This window comes from Choristoneura fumiferana, chromosome Z (assembly GCF_025370935.1).
Source record: "Choristoneura fumiferana chromosome Z, NRCan_CFum_1, whole genome shotgun sequence".
NCBI classification, from domain to species: Eukaryota; Metazoa; Arthropoda; class Insecta; order Lepidoptera; family Tortricidae; genus Choristoneura; species Choristoneura fumiferana.
The window spans coordinates 13,834,057-13,853,068 of record NC_133472.1 but is presented as its reverse complement, the minus strand read 5'-3'; the positions used below and the strand labels follow the sequence as shown (position 1 = coordinate 13,853,068).

The window sequence follows — 19,012 nt, the reverse complement described above, 5'->3', positions numbered from 1 at the left end:
TTGACTGTACATAAGCACATGCCTTTATCATTTAAAATTTAAAGCATTCGCTCGGCTGTTAGTAGTTTTAAACAAAATTATTTTAAAACGGAAATAACTCTTCTTTGTATATGAAACGATTCGCTCAACTTGCAATATTCTACTTCCTACTTATGACCATTTTACGTACTCACATGGAGTATTTTTTATTTATTATCAAAAACGACAGTCATCGTGAATAGTTTTTCACAGAACCCTTATCTCGTCTCGAAATAACCGTTTTCCTGCCTTTTGGGATAAATAGTGAAAGTCGCCTATTCTCGCCTATTGTCGCCTTATTTTCTTTCTTTCTTTGTCAAAAAGTAGGCAAAAATTATAGATCTTAAAATGATCTACAAAAATGGTCCTTAGATTTTTTTCTAAGAATCACCATTCCTGAGATGGTGTTTTTTCGAAAAAACTTAAAACTCGAATAACTCGAAAACTACTGAATTTCGATCCCAGGTTTACCTATGGGGCCAAAAACATTGCAAATATGTTCCAGAATAACCCCTTTCAAGGAATAGGTCTAATTACCAGTCACCCTGTATACGTGGCATAAATGTGCTATAAGGTAGAACGTGACTCCTTCAACTTTTAGAATCGTGATATCTCAGGAAGGGTAATTCTTAGAAAGGAAAGTATAAGAAACATTTTTGTAGATAATTTTAAGATCTATATTTTTTGCCTCGGCTACTTTTTGATAAAACTTACCGTTTTAAAAAAAAAACCTCAAATTTTGACCCTTGACCCTGAATAACTTTTTAGCACACATGGTATTAATGAGGACTTTTGCCACTTTATTCTTAAAATCAGAACTCTTCTTCATCTTTGCCGTGGCTGGGTAAAAATGAAGACTTTTAAGCTTTATCAATCGATTCAAATAAAAAAAATGCTTTGAATATCGCTCTTGCAGACCTTACAATTCTATTCAAACTCGCCTGTCTGATAATAACGAGGCGGGTACAGATATTAACATCGCGCCGCTCGCAACAATACACAATATTGTTAAATATTACGAAACCTATCACGGGACAAATGCGTGATTGACTGATTGATAATTATTCTTTAAAGCCTGAAGGTTAGTAACACCATAAAACAATAATTCCTAGACGCAACTCTAGCTAGTCGATTGGGTTGGCAAATAAGTGACGTCATAGCTAGCTGTTGCCATATAAAATCAATAGGAGAATAGTCTTCACAGCTAATTAATTGATAGGTGGTGTCAACTATCCTAACATCAGTCACGCATTCGGCATCCAACCAGCTTCTCTAATCGACTGGACGACGAAGATGTTTTAAAGTTAATTTTTGTCGCACAAACGAACCCTTTTTCCTTTATAGAAAACGCCAAAAAAAACAATCGCTCAGCATTTGACAGTGTGAATTAGGAAAATTGGAATTAGGAATAATACATACATACTCTACAAAACGTGTCAGAGGAGTGTCCAACGGAATGTCAACCGCGACGGCGACGGTTGGTTACGAAACGTGCTAGTGGGCAGTCTCTCATACTTTTCAATACAAAGAAAGAATATATTTTTGCCTGACACGTTGCTATTACGATCATGGCAGATACGGTGTAATGTGTAGAGACATCAAAAAGGTCCCATCCTTCCAGAGTTTATAGGTACTCCATAACTTCCAACAAAGTAAGACTCTTTACAACCTTTTAATTAGCTTCACTACTACACTACTTGAACTACTGTTCAATGACAATAATAAAGCACCGTCAAATAACTATTGTATTAAGATTGTTATATGGAGCCAAGTGAGACAATCATGGATGCAACGTCTTTCGGGATATTCCTTTCTAATTAAATTAATAAAAATACGTAAAACAATATTCGCAAAGCCTTCGTATGAGTATGGATGGAAAAAGTGGCATAGCAAAAGTTATCGTGCACTTAACCTGTCCTTCCGCGGATCCTGCTCGCACTCAAACCCTTTATCTCCCAGAGGCACAAATTTGTGCCCAAGATGGCGGTACCATTGGGACCCATATCATGCGCAGTGCTGAACCCCCCTTGGCGCCCACGGTGTAATCTGACACCACTTGAGAGAACCACTTGTGTTAGGTTTATCGCTTGTGGCACGTAATTGTTTATGCTTAGATAAGAGAAGTGTATAATTGTTACGAAAAGGATGAATGAATGTATAAAATACTGTACCAAGCTCCTATTTTACTCAAAAAACCATAAGTATTCTAGAGAAAAAAGAAAAATGGTGGCTTGATGAGACAAAGACTAAAATACAAGACTTATTGTTATAGAATTGCAATTTTATTTATTTAGTCCACTTCCTAATGATAAAGCCTAAATATAATTGTAACCGTTCAATAATTTACAGTTTTATAAACATCTTTTTTTTTGCTTGAAAGTCGTGACCGACAGAACAGAGTATCCAAACTTCGACTGGTCGTAACGTGTTTTTTTCCCATAGTGATGAGTGAGTGTTTGGTACCAACCTTTACGATATTTCATTGGCAATCGAATGAAAGCAATGCCAATTGAATATAAATCATGTAGTTTAGGTGATAAGGTTTAAAAGTGGGTAAAAAAATTCGGGCGCAAATGTGTGCCCTTGGGAACTACGATGTACCAAATTGCGGGCACAAATTTGTGCCCGTGGGAACTTGAGAAACAAAAAGCGCTCAAGGTCATGGTATTTTCGAAAAAACTATTTTGGGCACAAATTTGTGCCTCTGGGAGAGGACAGGTTAATTGCATTTAAGAGTTAGTTTTAGCTTAATACTCCCTCTTATATGTTCTTGCACGCGTTATCATTACTAACCATCATCATCATCACCATCGCTAACAATCATCATCATCACCACCGACCATCATCACCATCACTAACAATCAATATCAACATCATCACCATAATAAATAAATAATAAATAAATCACAATCACCGCCATTTCATTATCACCATCATCATCATTTTTGAGAAAAGCACTATACAAGCTTCGACCAGTAATCGCCATCCTGGCCTCGTATCACTGGCCTCAGCAGTAATTTACTATTACACTAGTAATAAATTCGCAGATGCATTCATTTCTTTGGCATCTCGAGGCTTTGCTTAACTACTCAATAATAAATCTAGTGAATGCTTAATAGAATTCGCCTACGGTAAAAACAAAACAGATATTATCGCACGTAGACAGCCTTTAGGGATATAAATAACTTTAATTTGAAACAGGCAATGACACAGCCAAATTATAGTTAGTTGTAAAAATAAAATTTCATAATTTTTAGCATTTAATTTTTTTTTTCAAGGTAAGACTGATAAATAATCTAATAAGAAATAAATCAAACTTCAAACATTCGTGGTAAGCACTTAATCGATTTCACAATGATATCAATAAAATAATATCTTAAGCCATCCTAATAATGCAAGTACAAAACCCCATTCGGGTACGCCGTTAAAAATACTATAAATAATATAATAGTAGTACCTTATGTTTGCACATTTTCTAGGGTATACTTTTTTAGCGTTTTTTAGGGTTCCGTAGCCAAAATGGTAAAAACGGAACCCTTATAGTTTCGCCATGTCTGTCTGTCTGCCTGTCTGTCCGTCCGTCCGCGGCATCACATTTAACCGTCAGTTAACACTAATCAATGGATGGTGAAACAGCCCCTAAGAGTAAATAGCAGCCTAAGGTATAAAATATATCTAAACTTGGAATATTCCGTACAAAATAAGAAATCCTTAGAAAAATATTACTTATTTTTTTCGTAATGGCTGCGGAACCCTATTTCGGGCGTGTCCTACACGCTATTGGCCCTTTTTTTTACAATATCGGCGAAGATTTGGATTCTATAGAATTATTAGTTAAACATCACCTTCTTAAGGCAACTCATAAACGTAACTTTTACTAGTATACTTTATTTCATTCAGTTATATGAGTAACATCGAGGCCAAATCTAGACACGCTGTAGCGTGTCAAGCCAAGTTCAAGCCAACAGAACTGGCGAGCAGCGCCGTGTGTTATTTTACCCGAACCATTTGGGGCCACTTTTGACCCCCTCATAACTCAAAAACTATGTCAAATTTGGCTCATTTATTGAGTGAGATACATATGTGCTCCAAATTTCATAAACATACCTCTACCAGTTATTTAGATATTAACATCGAAAAATCGTAATTTTTATCACTGACTCACCAATAGATCGAAATTATAACCCAGTTCCAGATGACCTAGTAAGTTCAAATTTGGCATCCAGTGTGAATACAAAGAAATAAATCAGAAGCTTTTATCATTTTAATATAATCTTTAAATTAAATGAATTCTGTGCATAAAGTAATGATATCCCAACTAAACATAAATGTGAAATGAGAGCAAAGTTCAATATTATGATATATGCCTTGATTGCTGACTTTAATGACCAAAGAAGTGAGATCTAAATCGGTGCCAAGTGCCAAGGTGCCAAGTTCAATGGTCAGTCCTGAAATTTATTTATAACAATATAAAATATATTATAACAACTTAAAATATAATTTCTTCTTATAACTTAGGATAATATATTGAAGCCTAAGGTCGGACTTGACTAGTTTTCATATAAGAATTATATTATAGCCTTCGCAAGTTTTAAAGCTGTAAGTTCTTATTTTACTCTGCCTAAAATTTGGCTTGCTGGTAGAAACTAGCCATCGAACATAGGGTTCTTCCATGACTGTTTTAGTAGGTACTTACTTAATAAATTCGTATATGACAACTAGCCAAGTCCGACCTTAGGCTTCAATATATATTATCCTAAGTTATAAGAAGAAATTATATTTTAAGTTGTTATAAAATATTTTTTATCGATATAAATAAATTTCTGACCATTGAATTTGGCACCCATTGAGATCTCAATTCTTTTGTCGTTAAAGTCAACAATCAAGGCATATGTAATAATATTGAACTTGGCTCTCATTTCACATTTAAGTCTTGATGGGATTATATTCTCACGATAATTTCGATAAAACCGAAGACATCACTTCTAAATGACAAAAACATGCAACGACAAAGCATGTCAAGGAGACCAGTCTTAAGGCACACGTACGTCTAGGATTGCCATAATAAATAAATAAAATAAATAGTTTGACCCTTTTCCAGGCCCCGCGAATCTAGATACGCTACCACAAAGTGAATCATAGTTTTCGGGTACTGCCTTTTCGCAACGTAACATTTGGCAACCTGTTTCATTTCACAACTTTTCATTTCGCAAACTCTAAAACTGTAAATATTTCTGGATTTATTTCAGGGCTATCGTGTAGAACGTGTGTAGAACCCTTTAAGTTAGGTTAGGTTAGTTTTATAAAAATCCTGAAATATTTACGGTTTCAGAAATATTGAACAGTTGGGAAATGAAAAGTTGCGAAATTAAACAGGTTGCCAAACGTTATCCGCCGGAACATTAGTAAACCCATAGCTTTATATTGTTTACCCATGGCGGATTAAATTAATAACGAATCATATTTTGAACGACTTCAATTGATTTCGTACCATATTTACATATCACCAAGGTCTAATATTTGTGTACATTTATGTGGTCGCTATATGCACTACGCCTGGAAAAGAGTTAATTCATATTTCACTGCAGATAACAAGAATTGAGAACCTCCTCCGTTTTTGAAGTCGGTTATAAAGAAAAAGTTAAGTTCTATCTATGTTAGCAGGCCCCCACTGGATTCAAGTAGTCCAATTTAGAGACGACTGGCTATCATTTGAGAAGGCCTGCAGAGAGATTCTTGCAGAATTTCCATATTGAACCTTAAATATGTTTGTCAATCTAAGCTACAGAGGATATTATGATTGTAAAGGGCGACTTACTCTGCAGGCATGGGGACCTTCTTCTGAGCTTTGGGTGCGACGGGCTTCAGCTCGCCTTCGAACAGATCGGCCAGTTCGGCGATCAGGCCGCCGCTGAAGCCAGAGTCCGTGTCGCCGTTCACTTCGCCCTCCGGCGCCGCCTCCACTCCGTTACTGTCAAATAACATGTACAGTTTGTATGAAGGGGTAGAATAGATGGTGGAGTTTCATTTTAACATAAAATGTTACTGATAAACCATTAAAGGCGTGACATGTGGTCAGGTCAGATAAGTGGGGATCAGCTGTCAGAAGTCTTTATTGACTGAACTTTAATTGTTATTGTTTTGGAGTCGATGTTAAAAGACTAACTACAATTTGAACTCAAACATTGGCTGAAAACACCCTGAACGATGATGGGCGTAAACATTAATCAAAACACCACGAGACATGCCGAGTACGAGTGTGTACTTCGTGCTCCCGTTGGTTTCGTTCACTTCCGAAAGCGTGTTGGTTTTTGCTTCTGAACACTTTCAGCTGATGCAATGAGTGTAACAGGGAGTGCTTTCGTGTCTCAGGCTTTCTAAGCGGCGAGAGGTACGCTACGTGAAGGGAGCAGTGTGTACAGCCGCCACTACGCTAGTAGCGTGATCGTTATAACTCGATTCCTACCAAGTTGTTAAATATTTACATGACGTCAGGGAAGACCAGTATCGGAAAGGTACACAATAACGCCGGGAAGTCACAAAGACGTAGTTAACTCCCTATTTTCTCAGTTCCCTAACACTAATATAACAACCTGTGTTCATGGTCGAGCAGCGTGTTGACGAGGCCAGTAGCGGCTGGCGCGTCAGGAGCGTCGGGCGCGGCGAGCGCGGCGTCGTCCGGACTAAGCCTGCGCAGCACCGCAGAGAGAAGCGCCGACGCGTTGTGCGCGCGCTCTTGAGCTTCCATGTCCTCGCTGCAGAGCAGCGGCCGCAGCCCGGCTAGCGCCTCGCGGACCACCTGGTGCCAAATAACAAACTGTCACACACTGAAAATGGTGGTGATAATAAGTGATTGCCGCCACAAGGTTCGAAATGCAGCATACTAGGCTACTTTCTATAAGGATATCAAGCAATATACTATCGAACTTAACGGAAACATCAAAAACGGTGCGTCATGCACTGCGTTGGTTATAGTGACCTGACATCACATTGCTTGACAAGGGAATTTATTATGATACTTACTGTGAGAACGTTCTACGGTGGGTCAGGAATCAAATGATTCAAGTGTACTTGGAGCCCACGATACAAACGCCATTTAGCGATATTTCGCTTATCAAGACACTGTCATTAACCCTTTGTTTCACCTATTTATTAAATTTATCTCACGGATAAATGTGATGCCGTCTTTGTTTGTTTTGCTCGAATAGACGGACACGGCATCACGTTTATCCGTCAAATAAAATTAATCAATGGGTGGTGATTGAGCCCCTAAAAGTACTATGTAGGGAGTAGTGTATGCTATAATTATATAGTACATTGTTGTAGAGGCACGAAAGTAAGCAATAGATGAACGAGTTAGTTTGAAGGCCAACCCGAAGGGGAAGCCTTCGATCATAAGAGTTCATCTATTGCACTTTTGGCCGAGACTAAACATGGTGCTTTTCACGATCACTGCGAGGAAATAAAAATAGTGTCACCCCTCCCGCCAGCACGCCAGCTCAGCACGCCAGGAATGAATGGTGTTGCAGATGTTTATGGGCGGTGGTGATCTCTTATCATCAGGAGACCCACTTGCTCGTTTGCCATCCAGTAGAAATTATATTCTAAAAAGTCGTATCGTATTATGAAATACATATATTGATACCACCTGTTTTCGTAATGTGTTACACTGTTGTCGTGTTTTGCAAGCCATAAATGAGTCGGCTGTTAAATGTTCATTATATAGGCAGTATTGGGTACTGGATTTAGGTTATCTATGGCCACATTTTAGAGCAGTGTCGTGAAAAAGTTGTTTGTTTACGGAGAGCGCGGCGGGCAGGTCGCGGCGCGCCTCGTAGCGCGCGAGCAGCCGCGCGGCGAGCTTGAGCGCGGCGTGCGCGCACACGGCGCGCGCGCGCATCGCGCCGCCGCCCGCGCCCGCGCACAGCAGCAGCGGCGACACCGCGTCGCGCATCACCTCCTCCTCCCTACACAACAAACATTACATTGGCGTTACAGCTGGCACGAATGGAGTCAACGAAAGCCACTTACACATTTTTGTAGGAAAATGACAGATGCATGACATCTTCACATTTGTGTGAAGTGTATTAAAATGGGCGTTTTTCCATTATCCAATAGGTAACACACGGATACTTTCATTCACTCATTCAATCCATTCGTGCCAGCTCATGTGAATACAGTTTGTTTCTGTCTAGTGTTAAAGTTGGCTGGAAGAGATCTCTGTGAAACGATAAGGCCGCCTATTGCTAACCTGGGAAACAGTGTTTTCTGTACTGCTTACTATGTGGTGCTGTTAAATAAAGGTGTATTGTATAGTACGCAAACTTAAACATCACTTGTGTACCTTGAATATCAAATAATGGTGATAGAGTAAGCTAATCTCTAGCTTCTAAGAGCAGAGCTCGGGAAAATGTCCAGAACATAAACAAACGCACGTTTTCGTCGTTATCCTTTTTTTTTATAAATTATCAAATGTAATTGTAACTGTTGTTGTGTTGTGTTGTGAAAACGCGGGTAGTTGTGCGCCGGTATTAGTTTCGTCGGATAGTCGAGCGTGCAGAGCGGTGGCGCGCACTTGTGTTGCAGTAGCCACCGAGTCGCATTGCTCCTAGACGAATGGCTACGGATTAGCCCGAAACAAGTCGTTTAAAACTCGATTTAAGACGTGAGTTATCCGGTAAAATATAAAGAGTGAGTCTCACGGTAGTTTCATGATCAAAATAGTGCGTCCTTGCACTTACTGGCAGTACTCGGCGAGCACGTAGGCGGCCGCGTAGAGCACCTCCCTTGAGGCGGGCCCCGGCGGGGAGGCGGCGGCGCGGGACGCGAGCGCGGCGCACTCGCGCGCGGCGAACTCGCGCACGTCCGCCACGCGCGCGCCCACCTCCAACAGCTGCGTGGCCAGGATGCAACCTGCACACCGATACTAAATAAGAGCAGGAAAGGACTAGGCAACTCCTGGAGTCCTGAGGTCTACCTACAAGGGCAGCCAGCTTTATAGCCAGGGGGGGGTCATGATCCGTCCAGGAGCTGTCGTTTAATTTTTTTCTCAAAAATTACATAGCATAACCCGGACAATTTTCTCATAAAAGTAGTGGTCAAATTTAAAAAAAAAAACGACAAAGCTGAATTTTGGTGGAGACCTTGGGTGCACCATTAGGAATAAAGTGTTATCCCATATGTGCTAAAAGTTATTAGGGGTCAAAGTTTCAGGTTTTTGATTTTTTTTTCGAAAACTGTAAGATTTATCAAAAAGTAGCCTAGGCAATAGTTATTAGTGTCACAAGGGAGCAATGGGAGAATGTAGCGAAGGATTCTGCAATAGAATCCTGAGCGTAGCGAGGGATTCTAAAGTAGAATCTTGAGCGTAATGAGGGATTCAAGTGTTAACGCCCAAGATGAAAATAATTTTGCTTCCGAGTCGCTGATACAACTTTTCACACCGAGCATTAAGAAACTTGAAAAAAATAAATTCTAAATATTATTAAAGAACAACCAGCATAGAAAATGGCGTGGCTTTGCAATTATCAACTTCAAAAAATGGCATTTGCAATAAAACACTTAGAAAAGCCTTGAACAGAAAAGTTGCACTTTGCTCCCTCTCGTCAGGGAGGAAAAGTTACTTTTCTAAAGGAAAAAATTATATCTTAAAATGGTCTACAAAAATGGTCCTTATACTTTTTTTCCCTAAGAATATCCTGAGATATCGCGATTATAAAAGTTGAAGGAGTCACGTTCTACATGATATGATAGCACATTTATGCCACGTATATACGACTTTACAAAACCAAAGGGACCTCTACGTACAAACGCCAGTGTTTCACGCGTTACAATAGTTATTTGTGTCACAAGGGAGCAAAATGGTGTATTTACGGCGAGGGCGTACATTGAATCCAGAATGTAGCGAAGGATTCTAAAGTACAATTCGTAAGTGTTAACGCCCAAGATGAAAATAATTTTGCTCCCGAGTGGCTCATACTACTTTTCACACCGAGCATTAAGAAACTTAAAAATTAAAAATCTTAATATTATTAAAGAACAACCAGCATAGAAAATGGCGTAGCTTTCAATTATCAACTTGAAAAAAATGGCATTTGCAATAAAACGCTTAGAAAAGCCTTGAACAGAAAAGTTGCACTTCACTTCACTTCGAGCACCCTCTCGTCAGTGAAGAAAAGTTACTTTTCTGAAGGAGAGGTGTGAAAAGTTTATTCAAGCACATCCAGATACTTTAATATGTATCAAAGACTCTGGGATTCCGGGCTTACCAAATGCCAAAATAGCAAGCCCCTTAGGTACTGACCGTGTTTGGCGCTAGTTTCCATCTCCGTCAACTCGGAGAGCACGGCGACGTACCACTCGAAGTCGACGACGTGCTGGTAGTTGTTCTGAGAACATATCTCTATCATGCGCGTGAGCAGCTCGTCCCGGTACAGAGTGCCTTCTGCGCGCTCCATGTGGACCATCAACTTCTTCACTATTTCCATCAAATTCTTCTTTGAAACCTATAGAATAAAATGAAGAATAAAAACTCCACTATCCATTCGAATCGAATGGAGTAGAATTTTTCGCAGCACGTAACCAATTTTTGTGGAATGAAGTTCAATCGAATAAAAGGCAAATCTTATTACAAACAAAACTTAGCTCATAAAACTAATGGTGCCAATTGAGGTGGAACAACGTCAGAAGAAACCCATGGCTTGAAATTATTAAGGCACGCGATAGTCCCTTGTGCTACCACGGTCTTTAAGAGGGATGTAAACTATTTTGGTGATTGTGATTTACCATTCCATAAAGTAGACCGAGCGCCCGGAGCCTGATGGATTCGTCCTTGTCATCCAAGCAGGCCAGTACCAAGTCCTTATGCGCCTGCACCGACTTAGGGTGGGACTTCAGGATCCGGGACATCGCCAGCAATCCCAGGTATTTTACTAGTGACAAAATTCAGAATATGTTTTCCATATTATTAAGTGCAATAATATTATTTAATAGAATATTCAAACGCCATACTAAATAGTGTTATTGACAACTTACATTGCGATTATTGATTAAAATTCCTTTTTTCTATTACTAATCTATCTATTTTCTTTATTATCCGGGCTGCTATAAAAAAAAACCTAACCTATCCGAGTCGCTTCTGCTTGGAACCGTCTAGCTCGCTCGCACAAATCAAATGCCGCAATTCTAACCTAACCTAACCTTTGTAAAATTTACCTAATTCAAAGACTTGTTTGACGTGACGTCGATAATCACATGGATGGCAAATGACATTATGGCATGTGATACTTATGGATTACCATGATTATGAAGAATGAAAATATAGAAATTAATATTATGGAAAACAAAGATTCTGTCATTTACTTAATATGGTAAACAATGAGTAGTGTAAATGAATTTATAAGAAAAAATATTATGGCGGTTGAATATTATAGCACATGAAATTCGGGCAAGTAAAGGTATACCCGCGGTTACGAAACGCGCATTGACTGAGCCTACAAATACGCCGTGTAGGTACATAGACCCTCAGAGCCATGCTATAGTGTTTGACGTAGATAGGCTATAGCGGTTGATAGGGAACTAAGTACACGTATCCCAATTTGAAGACTCACAGTTCTGATCGCTGTCCTCGATGAGTATCCTAAGTTTCTGCACGCAGAGCTGCACGGAGGCGGCGTGGCCCGGCATGCCGCTGCTGATGCTGATGATGACCGCGATCACGGTGTTGATGCACTCGTAAAGCAGCGACATCGCCGAAGTGCTGCCACATACATTACTTAAAGTCACGAAGGACAATTCTTTACTTTTTTGTCCCAGTTACGAGCCGTGGTCTAGCGCGGCGCGATGATGTTTCACTTCGTAATTAATAAACACGTCATTACGCTAAATTACGCTGCTCTCGCAATGGGGCAAAGCCTGCGGCGTATAGACCACACCCAAGACAAGGTGCATGAACAGGTAGCTAACCTACGAATTTACTATTTATGGGCGACATCATTTATTTATTCTGGAGAACCAACAGCTTAAGACATACAGATTAAAGATAACAGTACACACATTATCTTAAAGACTTTTCTGACTGTGTTTTATCTCTATAAACGTAAATTCATCCTTGGCAATTTCGATTCTGTAATAGCTTCCTCATCAAATTGGATCTATGCGCCATTGTGATTGCCATGTGATTCTCTCACAAATATATACTACCGTAATGCCGCTATCTTAAGGCCCAGATGAGCGATTTGGCTTACGGCTTACAGAAAGCTTCTCACGGTAAAATTAAATTGTCTTGTGCAAAATAAGGTATTAGGTGATAAAGGTGCTAGTACATTCCAAGCGTTTTGGCATTACTTAGAGAAGCGACCTATCCCAAACTTTTCAATTCAATTGTCAGTCAAGAACATTAGAGGCCGGCAATTAATATAGCAAATAAAGATAGACAGAAATATAAAAGTGTAAGGTGTAAGAGTTATATTATACTTTGCCATTCCTGCGCGGGTATTCGAAAGAGTGAATATCATATTATTTAATTTTTTTATGTGCTAGATGGAGATACGTTGCAAAACAAGAAGTTAAAGCGTGACGATAATATGAAGAAAAACTGAACAAAAACTAACTGTACAACTTACTCCCACGCCTTAGTGCTAATTAGTGATTAGTATTTATTTAACTATAAATAAAAAAATGATTGAGCGGAAAAAGCAATGAAAGCCGTTTAGTAAACACCTAGCTTATGACAATTAAAACTTATTGAAGTTATGTTAATGGCGATATACTTCATTGAACATAAAAAAAATCTAGTCACCTTTTACCCCATTGAGAGACTGTTAGATTTACAGAGATAATTTAATATGTCAGTGACAAACTCACCTATGTATTAAATTAGTTAATGGCTCTATCAGTTTCTTGCCAAGCCGGGGCTCTAATGGGGTTAAGGCACCAAACTGCAACAAACACAATGGTACTACATAAGACTAGCTTATGCAGGAGCAGCTGACTACCCTACTGACGTCATGGTCATGTTCATTTGTAGATAACTCATGAAACTGATCAGAAATATGTCCATTTACAATTTTGCTCTAGCCATGTAGTTCGCCAGGAGTAGCGTAAAAACATATATTTTATTTATATTTCATCCTATTCAGCAACAAAGTAATACAAAAGGTGCCAAAAAAGTGACTTAATTCAATCATCAATCCAGTGGTTCTGTAGTGAGATTTTGAACTAAACCGAATATCAATCATTGTGGTGAAGTGTAATGGATCTAGCAGCTGGTAAAAGTGTTTCATCTACTGGTACCTGCAAATAAGATCTATGAGGCTTTGTGTTATTTTCCTTCCGATATCTGGTTCATACTGTGTCATTAAACCAAACTGTGAAAATTACAACAATTCATAATAAGTTATACAAAATCCTAACTCAAAAGTGAATCAACTTAATTGCGTTATGTAGGCGATATCTGTAAGAGTACTTAATTTCGGACTATGATCAGTTTGTGTACTGCACAACTAAAGTAACACAGCTATTGCTTAGATGTTTGAGACATAGTATCTAGATAGATAAAGAATAAGATATTGGTTGTAGTTTCATCTTCACATATGTCATATGTACAATACATGGGTAGGTACAACATACAAAAGATTTTGTAATTTTAGATGATGTATATTTGATTGAAAGGTTCCTTCATTTAACCATAGGTGTTGCAGTTACTTGTAAAACTGTTAAATTAAACACAGCAGTTTTAACCGTAGACTTTTTGTGAAAACTCTTCTGCAGCAGTCTAAGATAAAAGACCACATGTCATACATAAAACATATAATTTATTATAAAATACTATTCCACAAAAAATAAATCGGCACGTATTTGTGCGTTAAATGAATGGGTTTACACACACATGCAGCCATACAACACAGCAACAAAAGTTCATTACTTAATACTTAGTTTTAACGCATTTTTGAGATACATTTTTTATGCGAAGTCTTTACGTTACTCCCGGATTGTGTTCGAATCTCTTAACGGTATAGTGCCTATTCAATTATTGGAATTATACCCTTTTAGTTTTTGTGGTCCTAGTCGTGGCAATGAACTTTTAGGCAAATTTAGGCACTGGAAGGTATACCTAAGTTTACTTTTAGAAATTATTGACTTTTACATTAAGCTAAATCTGCTCACCAGTTTTATGATCTTGATTAGCATCCAATTGTTGGTGGATGTTGTCATGAGCTTGAAAAACACGGGAGCTAGGGATAGGTAATTCTTAGGGTTTTTTCGTGCTAGTTCACAAACAACGTTCACTGCGGCTGACTGCACACCTGAAAAATATAATAACTTTTTTTATCTAATCGAAAATGACGATTGTTTCGTCAATAAGTGCGAGCAAAGTATATCTTTTCTCCAAGAGCCTTTCACAGAGGGCAGTAATGAGATTTTAATTTGGAACATGATTTATTGGTTTTTGGCGAGACGGCCAAAGAGGCGCCGAACGTCGATATTGTTTGAATAAAGTTACTGGCCGGTATAGAAAACCCCAGACGTCATTTCTTGATCAATCGCATACTGGAAGTATGAAACAGTTAGCCCGAGGCAGTGGTCAGGACGTTTCAAGTGAATTCTTCAAAAACTGACTTGATAAGCACATTGAAAACCATTACACAAGTGAACAATGCTATGCACAAATCAGCTATAAGCTGTTTCATCATTAGCCAGAAGACGTCCACTGCTGAACAAAGGCCTACCCCTTAGAATGCCACAATGAACGACAGACAACTCGCCACTTGCGTCCACCGGTTGCCCGCAACTCTCACGATGTCGTCAGTCCACCTAGTGGGAGGTCTGCCAACGCTTCGTCTTCCGGTTCGGTAAGCTGCTTGTGCATTATAAATCATAATCATAGTAATCAATACGTGGCACCGTAATATATAGATCTCCACCAGATTACTACAGTTACTGGGTTAAAGGAGCCCTTGACTACCTACCACGGCGCTCCAGGGCACCACAGCTTACCGTTTGGAAACCCCTGTGACAAACAATTTATCACCAGCTAAATTCCGTAAAATTTATCAATAAATAAAAAATCTGGAATCCTTCCCCCCGCTTTGGATTTAAAATAACGCCATCGCCGAAAAATATGATTTTGCTCTTTCGTGATACAATTATTATGTTATTTATTTTCATTCTTAGTTGTAGGTTTTTATAATAGTAATAAAAAGTAAAATACAGAAAAGTACATAAAAAATAAAAATATTATAAAAACCTAACCTAAACTAGGTTTAACCTAAACTGACCTAACCTAACCTAAACTAGGCCGCCGGTAACGGGGCAGGGCCCAAGCTACCGGTGGTCAGGGCCGCAGAGTGAGGAACCTCCGGACAATGCGTGCCGTGTCCAGAAGTACCGCCTTCTGTATCTGGCCCTTGATCCAGCCATATAGCGAGAGTCTCTTGAGATGTTGGTCGAGACTCTTCGCTATTAGTCCGTTTGCCGAAACGACTATCGGGACAATGATCGTCGAGTCAACATCCCACATAGCAGTTACCTGGTCAGCCAAGTCAAGGTACTTGCTGAGTTTGTCCTTCTCGGCCTTCACAAGGTTCTCGTCATGTGGGATGGTGATGTCAACGAGCACTGCCTGGCGGTTTGATTATTATTATTATTGTATGGCCTTTCGAATATAAGTCCTGCGCTTAAATCTATTGTTTTGTTGCACTGCACAGCATCACCATTACATTTAACTCAATTTCAACAGATTCGTAAGAATCATGAAAAAAAATCATTTCAATACCAACTAAAACTTACCTCCACTTCACTAACTCACCTGGATCAGGGTCTTCAAGTTTTTCTTTTAGTTTTGGAAATGCTGGTCTGAGGGCTTCTGGATACCTTAAGAATACCTTGTACATCATAAGAACTGCTTTCATTCTTAAATAAGGTTTGGTTGAACTCATCTAAAACATTCAGACAAACATAACAACAAAGAACAATACAATACAATGACTCTTTCTTGAACACCAACACATAGCAAGCAGTACAGAAAACACAGGTATATAGAGATTTTCCAAGGTAAGCAATAATAATAATGGTGAGAAAATATTTAGTTATATGAATAAACTTTGTCTTGTTCTCTTGTGTTTGCAGAAAATGCTCTAACTGTTAATAACTAACCCAAGTAATTTATTCAAATGATTGATTAATTTAACTTGCTGTTTTTGTCAGTATGTAAGTCAACTTTGACCCAATTTCTATGGCCAGATTTACTTTCAATTTACTTACATAATATGGAGATTGTATGGCAATACAAGATCAACCAGCATAAAAGAGGATGTTCAAAATTAAATTGTCTTTTCGCAACCAAGCTTACATACAACATTTATAAATTAAAGCTTATATTTTTTTTCATTCCTATGGTCCATTAGGACTGTTTATGTATGTTAGGCATATAAATTAATATACTAACCAGTGTCATGATATCATTGGCTAGATCTCTGGCTAGATCATGCGAGATAAAACAGCTGAGGCCACTGAGTGCCAGGCCTGCTTCATATTGGTTCTGAGCATTCAAATCCTTGCGGATCATATTTGTTGTGAGCATAAGTAATTCTGAATCAGCATGAAATGATTGACTAGCGGCTAAGTACCCAACTCTTTTATAAGTAAACTTGTTCGAGCTCATCACTTCTATCACATTGAATATTGCCCATGATATGTCATATCCTAACATTTGTAACTGTAAAATAAACATGAGAATATTGGTACAGTCAGCAACAAATATATGAATACAGCCAAAGTGCCAAAAATATGTATACAGGACTTAATTTCCTGAACATTAAGCTTATGTATACATATTTTTTGCACTTTGGCTGTATTTATATCTTTGTTGCTGACTGTACAAGTAGTACACCCCCACTATTAATATAAAAAAAGGCCAAAACACTCAAAAATATCTGAATACATTCTAATGGTAATACAAATAAGAGTCACATTAGATATTTTTAAGTGCTTTGTCTTAACCAATATTTTATTAAGAGAATGTACAAGTAAGAAACTGAATTACGTACCAGGGTGGAACCTTCTCATAACCAACTTTGCTATGATTTCTTTAGCAGATGTATGGGATGTCAACATGACATTAGTAGCACAAAAGAAACCCTGGTACCCAGGGTGGAAGCCCTGGTACATGATTTAGTTTCATTGACTTTACACAGCTTTGTAAATTCAAAGAGTTATTTCTATAACTTAACCCCTTGTATGTGGAAATCTATATATCTATCTTAATTAAAAATCTATTAAGTTTGCCAAAGATAATACGTTGATAATACTTCAATGCCACATAATCAACAATGGCTGATGCTGCATTACAATGGCATTTTTATTGCAGGAATGTGTTAAAATTAAAATATCTTTGTGTTTATATACATATACCAGCCATGAAATCTGAATTATACTATTTTTGTAGGTTTTGCAGCTTAAGCCATTATGGGTTACGCAGCATTAGCCATAGTTGGTTATGCGGCATTGCAGTATCATCAACAATAAGGTGTAAAATTGTACCATAGTCTGAAAACGCTAAAACATCAAAGCTTTCGCTGTGCTTTGTGTATACGGATTTATTATATTTGATTAAATTATTACATTTAAAAAAATATAGCATATCTATGCATAGCTTCCTCACAATGCTGGTAGAAAAGCAACCTGCTTGAAATTACACACCTTAACAACAAACATACCTACAATGATTACTCATATCACATTGGTGTTGTTTACAAACAGACTGCCAGTAAATTCAATAACAATTAACACAAGAATAAAAAAATGACAGGCCTGATAATCAAATACACATAAAATTACCATTAGAATATTAGTTGGTATCACAAGTCAGTATTTATAATTAGAAATGGTGTTTTGAGGTATCAATAGATAAAAGAGTTCAAATACATTTTCACAAAGTATCATGAGTGTTTCTAATTTAATATTCATAATATTTTAGACCATATCGGTCATTACTAATTATATCGAGCTACTCTAAAATCAAGGTACGCGGAATAAAACCAGAATTTAATATTCATATGCTGTGCTAAAAAAAATCGGGTAATGTGAACAATTTTAAACAAGTATATTTAAATTGTCATAGTTGGGCGTTGCACTTGAAATGAAGTGTTAAGATTGATAGAAATAACCGATTTACACTTACGTATGTGAGCTTTGCGACGGCATTAGCTTTCACTGCAATATTATCCTGTCGTAATTCTACTTTTATTTCTTCCATGCATTGGGCTATATACTTGGCCTGTAATTAAATTATTCTTGCAATGAACAAAAGGCAAATCACTTAGTATTGTATAAACCGAAAATAAATAGATACTTACCTCATTATCTTTGTTATTTCGGATTCCTCTGACCAAATCAGTTAGATTTTTATCAAACATCCTTTCAAAATTGCCCTTTACTTTTTTCAAAGCCATGGCGATGAAAATAGTTTTAACTATCTACAAATCGAACAACGTTTAATTAAATATCCATATCTTTTCAAACAGAAACCAAGAATTATATACTAAACGTCACGATTTTGACGAGTCTCCATACTTTTCTTGCGTGGCGTAGAAAATGTTGCAAGGTGAAAAAACTCGAAAAAAAGTACCGTCTTGTTTTAGCTATGGCATGGAGTACATACTACTACATACATGTACATTACATTGTTATACACACGTTATACAGAACAAGGACAGGTGTTCAACACGGACCGTCAAATTTTTTTGGGATATTGTTGGGGTCAAATGTACCAAAAATTACCCTAATCAATATCAGCGGTCCAAAGAAAAAGAAAAAGAACGATATATAAAACAAAAACAAGAGAAAAGTAGTTGCAAAAAACAGGAAAAAAGCAAATGCAAAAATTGAAATAAAACAGTTTTTAATTACTGATTGCAAAGTATTATTAAATACAAATATAAATTAAAAATTCACAATGCCTGTTATCGAATAGAGAAACAATGTTTAAGCTACC

At 37.9% G+C, this 19,012-nt stretch overlaps 1 protein-coding gene across 1 annotated transcript in view; it reads right to left on the bottom strand.

Moving 5' to 3' along the window:
• Nucleotides 1-18,772, bottom strand: part of LOC141428240 (AP-3 complex subunit delta-like) — a gene marked incomplete at its 5' end in the record, with an annotated part of 28,896 nt that extends 10,124 nt beyond the window's left edge. The window contains 13 exon segments of the mRNA XM_074088105.1: nucleotides 5,837-5,989; nucleotides 6,612-6,817; nucleotides 7,820-7,985; nucleotides 8,760-8,931; nucleotides 10,322-10,523; nucleotides 10,804-10,949; nucleotides 11,628-11,776; nucleotides 12,883-12,956; nucleotides 14,185-14,324; nucleotides 15,827-15,956; nucleotides 16,466-16,735; nucleotides 18,200-18,295; nucleotides 18,375-18,772. Coding sequence (XP_073944206.1) covers nucleotides 5,837-5,989; nucleotides 6,612-6,817; nucleotides 7,820-7,985; nucleotides 8,760-8,931; nucleotides 10,322-10,523; nucleotides 10,804-10,949; nucleotides 11,628-11,776; nucleotides 12,883-12,956; nucleotides 14,185-14,324; nucleotides 15,827-15,956; nucleotides 16,466-16,735; nucleotides 18,200-18,295; nucleotides 18,375-18,470 — 2,000 coding nt within the window.
• Nucleotides 18,773-19,012: the final 240 nt, after the last annotated feature.